This window comes from Bos grunniens, chromosome 6 (assembly GCF_055505025.1).
Source record: "Bos grunniens cultivar Pamir isolate PY7600 chromosome 6, Bosgru_T2T1.0, whole genome shotgun sequence".
Lineage (NCBI taxonomy): Eukaryota > Metazoa > Chordata > Mammalia > Artiodactyla > Bovidae > Bos > Bos grunniens.
This window is the reverse complement of record NC_141170.1, coordinates 73882292-73891571: the sequence shown is the minus strand read 5'-3', so window position 1 is coordinate 73891571 and position 9280 is coordinate 73882292. Positions and strand designations below refer to the sequence as shown.

Genomic DNA, 9280 nt, shown 5'->3' with positions numbered 1-9280 from the left:
GACAGAATAAAAAGCACCATTCAGTTGTTGGCCTGCCTGCAGGTTACCCACGCACTCAAAGGTTGGGTCCAGAGAAGCACATGAGTCGTGGAAAGCATTAAACGAGCATGACTGTGCTGGCCACTGCGGGGGTCAGCTTTGAAGCACGAGCAGAGGGAGAATCGCCTTCGTCTCACTTCTGGGCCCGCAGCCGTGACAGACCAGCATGCGTGTCAGCAGAATACTTTCTCTGTAGCAGAGAAAGCAATGTTAAACCTTATTTTGTTAACACACCCATGATGAAGATCCATCTATAGGAACCAATGAAATAATCAAGGCTCTGCTATTAGGGGGGATTCAGGAAACTGGAAAGGCTCAAAATAGCACTGCTGAGTTGTTATCAGATTTTAAACTGATCATCAGCAAATCTTTTCAGCTGTCTCTGACTTTAAGCATTCTTACCCAATAGACTGCTACAATGGAATGAGAAGGGCCCAAAGTGTATTTGGTCTTTTTTGTTTGTTTGTTTTTATTTCATTATAAGAGCGGTCCCAACTTATCGAGTTTTCTCCTTCCTCATTAAAAAGAAAAAAAAAAGCTTATTACATCCCTAGATGGTAAGAGTTAATGCTGTACTCTGTTCTCAGTAATTACAGGCTTTAGGATGTCTTTTTAAGTGGGAGAATGGACGTGTCATGCAGTTAGCCAATAAATGCAATCCCTGATTAAAATATGAGTTCTAAAAGTTTGCAAACTTCTAACTATTTCCCTAGTGCATTTTCAGTTTCGGAGATGTGAACCTGGCTTCTTTCCCACCCCACCCCCCACCCGTCAGTTCTCTCATGTAAGAGCTAAAGCTACGTGTCTTTTAACTTCACCAATCACACCTTCACAAACTTAAGTCGACAACTATGTGTTCAAAAATCTTTGTTTTCCCTTTGAAACTGGATGCGAAAAAGAAATCTCTCCTGTCAGTGGAGACGGCTGTGAAGGAACGAGGCGCCTGCACATAAATCTCCTTAAATTTTTTGAAGAGCTGCTTCTCTTTATCCCACTGGTATATCTGGGAGAACGTGTAGTCACTCCCCAGGGCCAGGTAGTGATTCTCTTTAAAAGAAAAGGGCTGCAGGGTCATGGCCCCCCGGGACGGTAGAGCCTGGATCTCCACAAACTGCTTGCTGTTCCACCTCATGACCCTGGAGTCCCCGATGAAGCGGGTGAGGGACAGGTAGAGGGTGTTCTGCATTCGGAAGCTCTTCACAGCCAGCACGTCCTCCATGTTGGGGATGTCACTGTGGGGGACAAACTTCTTCGAGCTCTTATTCCACTGGAGGATGATGGGGACCTGGGAGCGGCTGGACAGGATCAGGTGTGATTTTCCATCTATATCCACGAACTCAGCATCCGTGTCCCTGAACCACTCGTGCAGGGACTGATACGAGTAGAATCCTTTGCTGTTCCATTTATACACAGTTGACAGACCGGCTTTGGAGCTGTCGGCGATGACGAAGAACGTCTCATCCTCGATCTGAAACAGCTCAATGTCGTTGGGCTTGGAAATGCGAGACACTTCTATGTCTTGGAATTTGACAAACTTGGTCCAGCTCTCGTCGTATCTGTAAATGTGAGAGCCGCCGAAGAGCTGGGCCACCACCACAAAGACCTGATCTTCGATGAGGATGGCCTTGCAGCCCACGATGGACTGACCTGTGCTCCAGAAGAGGAGAGAGTGGGGTTAGGACAGCCACTGTGAGAAACTCTTCTCCAGAGTCAGAGAAGGACAAATGTTATATGATGCCACTTCCACGTGAAGTCTAAAAATAATACAGGTAAACTTATTTACAAAACAGAAACAGGCTCACAAACATAGGCAGCAAACTTATGGTTACCAAAGGGGAAAGCAGGGAGGGATAAATTAGGAGTATGGGGTTATCAGGTACATACTACTGTATATAAAATAGATAAACAACAAGACCTACTGTATAGCACAAGGAACTATGGTCACTGTCTTGCAATAATCTATAATGGAGAATAATCTGAAATACATACATATGTATACAAAATGGAATCACTTTGCTGTATACCTGAAACTAACACAATATTGTAAACCAACTGTAGTTCAATTTAAAAAAAAAAAAAGAAATAACAAACAACAATGAACAGAGTAAATATTTGTTTATGTAAATCTAAACTATATAGTAGTTCAAGGGGTTGCAAAGAGCCGGACACGACTGAGCAACTTCACTTCACTTCAAACTATATAAAACAAGAATTTCTTCAGGTAAATCAACTGTATTAAATAATAACATATTAACCAGAATATTTTGAGTTTAATCAAGAGGATGAAAAGGATAAATAATTATGTAAATCTAACTCGTATTTAAAAATTGGTAACTAATAAAGTCTTTAGGTAAATTTTAAAAAGTGCTTGTCCATCGTGAAACTGGTATTCTTGTGAACATGTAGCCATTGTGGAAAAAAGTGTGGCAGTTTTCAGAAATCCTAACAAAGAATTACCATATGATCCAGGAATTCTACTTCTGGGTTTAGACCCGAAGAATTGAAAGCAGGGTCTTGAAGAACACCATGTTCACAGAAGCATCATTCACAATAGTGAAAAGGCAGAGACAATCCAAGTGTCCATTGATGGATTAATAGATAAAGTGTGGTAATACAACATCATGGAATACTGTACCACCTTAAAAAGGAAGGAAATTCTGACACATGTGATGTGATGGATGAATGTTGAAGACATTAGGCTAACTGATGTAAGCAGTCACAAAAAGGCAAATCGTGTGTGATTCCACTCATGTGAGGTCCCTAGAGGAGTCAGTAGAGAGAGAAAGCAGAAGGGTGGTACCCAGGGCCTGAGAGCAGGAGAGAAAGAGGAGTTACAGTTTAATAGGCATGGAGTTTCAGTTTTTCAAGATGAATTCTGGGGATCGATGCTTGTCTTGGACAGCACACAAACATAGTTAAGATGGTAAATTTTATAGTATGTATATTTTCCCACAATTAAAAAAATAGTTTAAATGTATCTCCAGAGAAATAGGTAAGTGTTGGTCACCTTGGCCTCTGGTGTCTTTAGAGGCAGGTACATAATTCAGGAAATTCACTAAGACACAAATTGTCTGCATGCTATTCCTAGCTCCACAGGTCAGAATGAAGCAATTAAATGGGTTTCTTCTCTTGATGGTTAAAACACTAGGAATCAGGACTTAGAGGCGACTCTTTAGCAACTGCCCAGAGCAGGTGCTGCAGGAATACCTGCTGATGAGCCACCATCTGAATGATTCAGCTGTGGCAGCACCACACCGGAACTTTGCAGGAAAAGGGGAAGCTTTTCAGTCATGACTCCTCTGTCTGGCTCAGCTCCCACCATCCTCTCCCCGTCTGCACCCAGAGTCTCCCTCAAAGTCTCCCCAGTCTTCCCATCCCAGCCAGAGAACAATAGCACCACCCACATCTCAAATAGTACTGACCCTCCATCCATTCCAGCCAGAGAACAATAGCACCATCCACATCTCAAATAGTACTGACCCTCCATGTAGGTCATTCAGTTAAAAGTTATTTCTTTCCCCTTATATCCTAGGCAATTTGGACCAAAGCGAATTTGGTCTGTAAATTACAAGGATAATTACCCAATTTCTATTCTTAGTATTAACTTTGGGGGAACATGGTGACTGGTTTATAGGGTGGTATTTACTTTTCTCTTCCATTGCTTTGGCTTCCCAGCAAGAACCTGGTCCCTTTCCTTTGTTGAAAACTAATTTTTTAATGTTCATCAAAGCAAATTTTGAAAATAGTAATAGATAACACTTATAAAGGCACTATTCTAAGTCCTTTACATGCTTACTATATACTTAGTATATACCCATGGAATACTTACAACAGTCTTATGAGGCTGGTATTCTTATTACCATCACCATGATCCTCATTCTATAAAGGCATAGAAAAGTTCAGTAACTTATATAAGGTCACACAGCTATTATACCATGTGGTAGAGTCTGAGACTCAAATCCAGGGAGTCTCATTCCAGCCCACACTCCACTACCAATGTACCAAAAAGCACAAAGAAGGAAATTTAAAAAATCACTTGAACTGAAAATGCTGAAATAACACTTAATATCTTGATATAGTTCTTTAATTGCCAATCTCTGCACATACTCAAAGGTGCTTTTTAAAAATAGACTTGGGCAAGAGTAACATGAAAACTTACATTACCATATGTAAAATAGATAGCCAATGGGAATTTGCTGTGTGGCTCAGGAAACTCAAACAGGGGCTCTGTATCAATCTAGAAGGGTGGGATGGGGAGGGAGATGGAAGGGAGGTTCAAAAGGGAGGGGATATATGTACACCTATGGCTGATTCATGTTGAGGTTTGACAGAAAACAATAAAATTCTATAAATCAATTATCCTTCAATAAAAAAATAAATTAAAAAAGAAAAGAAATGAGGAAAAAATAGATATGCACTTACAGTATACACGGACTTTTTATAGGCTACTTTTTCCCCTTGACCATTATGTTGTGAACATCTTCCCATGTTACTGCATCTTCTACAACTTGGATTTTAACACTACATAATATTCCATTGCATGAAGACACCATATCTTACTTAACTAATCCCCTACTGCTGGACATTGCAGTTATTTTCAGTTTTTCATTATTGTAGATAGTATGTTTCCCTGCAGGGAAATCTGTTTTTGAAAACCATCTGGCAGTGGAGAGATTGCAGGGCAGATGTTGTGCACATTTTTAAGACTTCTGAGTTTAAGCTATTAAACCGCTTCTCAGAAACTTCTGACTCCCACCTGCCAACGCTAATTGAGGTGCATGCTCCTTGTTCCCCTGAGGCCTTAGCTATGGAGGTCCCTGCTCTGGGGTCTCAGCAGAGGGGCCATGTGAGACAGAAAGAATTCCTTTCTTGGAGATGCTCCATAACACCTCTGTCCAGGGGTAGCTTAGGAAGTTGTAGTTAATGGAGTTGCAACAGCATAAGAAATCTTGTGTGTGTGTGTGTGTGTGTGTGTGTTTTAATCTAGGAGGAGAGATGCTGCAACATATTTAGTGGACAGAAATCAAAAAGCAAATGAAATTAACCCAAAATAGGAGAGTTAAGATACGTAGAAAGAAGATGTAAGGAGCAAAGCTGGGGATGGGAGTCATGACCCTGGGTCTCCCTCTCCTACTAGAAGACAGATGTCCCTTTTGCATGATGCCCAGTAGGGCCACAGAAGAGGAAGCATGTGTCCCTACCATTCCTTGGAGCCCCAGACTTGCCAGGCGTGAATGGAGAAAAGCCTGCCCAGCCCTTGCTGACTCTGGGATCACCCTGTGATCAAACATGATAAATGAGGCATGCACAGCCCTGAGAGGGAAGAACGGCCCACATTTGCCTTGGTCTGGTTTAAGGCAAGTGGTTCAGGGCTGTGCCCTGGCTCATCCACTTGTCGTATGCACAGCTTGTGTGAGCTACAGAGCTTTTCTTCATACCAGGCTGAATTCTAGCGAGTCACACTCCTTCCTCCAAAGAACGACTGATCTCCTTGCTTCTGTAACCATCCTTCTCCCCTGCCTCCCTCAGGCCATTCTCTGCTGGTCCTGCCATTCCTACACTTGGAAAGTTGTAGAGACATTTTTACTGAAGTCAAAGAGTTAGGGTCAATGGGGGAAGGAGAGCTGCTTCTGGTTGTTGATTTTTTCACTATAAAATACAGACAATAGTACACACTATGAGGCTGTGTGATTGAGGGAAGAAACGACTTATGAATCACTGAGCACATAAATATGAGCTGCCTTCCTCTAAGTGAAAAATTATGTGACAGTGAATGTCATTTGTGTTTAATGGAAATTCATGTATTATGAGAGCAGAGAGAACAGGTAAATCATTCTAATAAGGTAATCAAAGAATGCTCCCTGTAGGAGGCCGCATTTGAGCCTGGAAATCCAGGTAAAGGGAGAAACAAAAGAAAGTGAAGTGGCTGAATTGTAAGATGTGATCAGAAAGCATTGACAGAAAATTGGCAATATGTGTTTGGAAAGGTGTGTTGGGACGCTGATGCATGAATTCTGTGTGCTTTCGTAAATTAAGAAAAGTAAAATATCCGAAGCTCGTGGATCTCCCTAGTGGTGGCAGCAAGGAAGGAGAATCACGTGTTTATTTTTTATCTTCAACTGATATCCCAATTGTTAAGAATTTACTATATGCCAGGCCCCATGCTAAGTGTTATATAAGCTACCCAGTTAAATTCCCGTGGGCCCAACACTATGATCCCATTTTACAGATGAAATGGGAATTCATGAAATTACCATTTTACAGATGAAAGAGGCTCATGGATTTTAAAACTCAGCCAAAGTCATCAGTTAGAAAGATCCAGAGCCAAATTTATGAAAAAACAGTGTCATGTTGGTGTTCCTAAGCTTAACAAACACAAAGCTTAATGAGCTGTTGTAGCTCATTTCTTGGGCTTGCTGTAAGGCAGATCGCCGTGGGCTTTGTGTCCATCTGCCACCTCTCGGAAGATTCAGACTTCGACCCTGAGAGGCCAAGGAGTCCCTGGAAACCAGCAAGCTCCAGTCCTGGCTCTAGCCTCACCCACTCTGCCCTCACCACTTCCTACCCACCAGTTCTGTGGCCTCTGCCAGGTCACTTGCCTGAACCCTTGCAACAGCCCTTCAACTACTTTCTCTGATTCCACTTTTGTCCCCTCCCCACACATAGACTACTCTCCACTCAGCAGCTGCACACAACCTAGCACTCTGTAGCAGGCACCCAAATCTTCCGTGTAGACTGGCTGATGCCTGCACAAAGTCCTCCATGACTCAGGTAAAAACCCAAGTCCTTGGCAGGACCTGCAAAGCCCTCAGGAGCAGCTCTTTAGCCTCTCTGACTTTGTCTCCTGCAATGGCCCCTGGACCACTCTGTCCAAGCCAAACTAGCCACCTGCATGTTCATCAAACAGGAAAAATACCCTCCTGCCTCTGGACATTTGTACTTGCTCTTCGGAATGTTCTCCACCTCCTCCAACCCCTGCTGTCCATGTGCATCAAGCCCTCATGTCCCACAGGTTTTATTCAGATGCCTCCTTAATGAAGCCTCTACCAGACACTCTATGTAACATTTCAATCCTTCCACGCCTAGCACTTCAAATCTTTCCTCCCTGCAGCCTTTTCCCCCCTTAGCATGCTGCCATCTAATGCTTTGTATGTATGACAATTATTTGCCTTGTTTTGCCTCTTTTTCTCTCCACCATTATAATACAAACTCCTTGAGGGTGGAGGTTTTCCTGTGGCTTGTTCACTGCTATGGCCCCCGCACCTAGACTGGGCTTGGCTCAGAGTAAGTGCTTAAGAAACCTTTGAGTGAACAAATGAATGAACGAATGGCTTGAAGAACCTGGTGCTGTGACCTAAGCAGTGTGTAGGAAGGGCAGATGCAGGGCAGTGCTGTTGCTTTCGACCAAGGTCAAACAGGAGAGGGAAAGGGAGGGATGAGCAGTGACGAACCCTGGGCTCTGCCTTGGAAGTGACAGCAGAGTGGCTCAACATACCCGAGCCTCCATCTCTTCATTCATAAAGGTGAGAAGGAAGTCGGCATTAGGAACTGCCTGCGCTGTGCCTGCACTTATCCAGTCCTCACACCCAAGTGAGGCAAGTCTCCTGCCTATTTCACAGATGAGAAAGCTGAGGGTCAGAGGCCACAGCTACTTCCTAGCCCATAGCGGAGTCAGGAGTAGAACCCACATTCATAGATTTTCAAACCCTGAGCTCTTTATACTTTATACACCTCCTCTCTTTTGAACGAATGGTGCTTGTCCTCTACCTATGGGCAGGGGACCTGCAGTAACGCCTCAAATAGCTATTGTGAGTTCCGATGAGACTAACCAGTGCCTGGATCCCGGTAAGCTCACAGCCAGGGCCAGCATGAAGCACTGGCATCAGAACTCCTTGCTTTAAGGCACAACTTCACTCTGCTCCTACTTCCTCAAGTGGGAGGCAGGAGAGAAGGCAGAGGGGCTGGTTCACTTAGCCCTTGCCGATCTTCCAGGTCAGAGAAAAGGCACAAGCAAAAAACCTTGCAGGTAACAAAGCGAGTCCCTCTCTCATCCTCCTTTTTCTTCTAACATGGACTGGCTCTTGGGTCTTGAGGCCTGGGCTTCCCTCCATCGTGCACTGCACTGTGAACCGCAGCACTCACCTGTGCTGAGTCTGCACTTGGAGTGAGTAAGGCTGCTCCCCAGGAATGTGGGCTCAGCACTGGGAGGCCAGATGGCATCTTGGAGCATCGAGATGTACGTCTCACAGACCTCTCGCCAGATCAGGCTCATTAGCAGCTCTGCCTCCAATGGTGAGCGTCTCTCTCCCTGCATCCCTGCACCTGTGGCAAGGCCACCTTGGGCTTGAGAGGTTCCTAGGAGCCTCTGGACCCTGAAATGCTACCTGGACGTGCCCCCTCTGCAGCAGCAAGATGCTGCTGCAATCAGACCAGGAATCACAGAAGGAAACCCGCACATGGGGCCACAGTTAACGGTGCTGTTTGTAAAGTCAGGATTATGATTAGATTGCATTTCAATACAGAAGTCTTTGAAAGATTATTTTGACTTTATCCACTTATTTAAAAAGCAAGTAGATGGTCTATTTTTAGTAGCTCTAAGACACTGGGATTCAGTGACAGCACTGAATGAACCACCAAGTCTTATCCCAAAGGTTTGAATTTAGGAAGCCATTTATGCTTATCTTGTATGTATTTACTAAAAGGAAGGGCTTCCCAGGTGGAACTCGCCTGCTAAAGCGGGAGGCATAAAAGATCTCTGGGTTTGATCTCTGGGTTGGGAAGATCCCCTGGAGGAGGGTATGGCAACCCACTCCAGTATTCTTGCCTGGAGAATCCCATGGACTGTGGAGCCTGGAATGCCATATTCCATAGGGTAACAAAGAGTTGGATACAACTGAAGCAACTTTGCATGCACACGCTAAAACAAAGCAGTGATCACCAGGGCCTGGCCAGGGGGCAGTAGAAACAGCTACAGAGTGTGTGTCTGTGTGTTGTGTGTGTGTCCACACTTGTGTGCATGAGACTGTGTGTGTGCGTGTGTGTATGTATTAACATTCTAGTTACCAGCATCACAAAAGTCAAAGGATGCATATAGCTGCTAGAAAGCTCGTGCAGTCTTAGGCTGTCATGACTGTTCAAAATCAAGGGATTCTAGAAGTGACTTCTCCCCATTTCAGGAAAGTGCTTCCCACCACAGGCCCCCCATCACCCTCTCCCTTTACAAAAGGATCACCAACAGTAA

At 44.2% G+C, this 9280-nt stretch overlaps 1 protein-coding gene across 1 annotated transcript in view; it reads right to left on the bottom strand.

Annotated features, from left to right (window-relative positions):
* Positions 1–483: 483 nt before the first annotated feature.
* The window catches only part of LGI2 (leucine rich repeat LGI family member 2), a 28668-nt gene continuing 19871 nt past the window's right edge, over positions 484–9280 (bottom strand). The window contains exon 8 of the mRNA XM_086407781.1: positions 484–1686. Coding sequence (XP_086263907.1) covers positions 869–1686 — 818 coding nt within the window. The 3' untranslated portion in view covers positions 484–868. The remainder of the gene's footprint in view (positions 1687–9280) is intronic.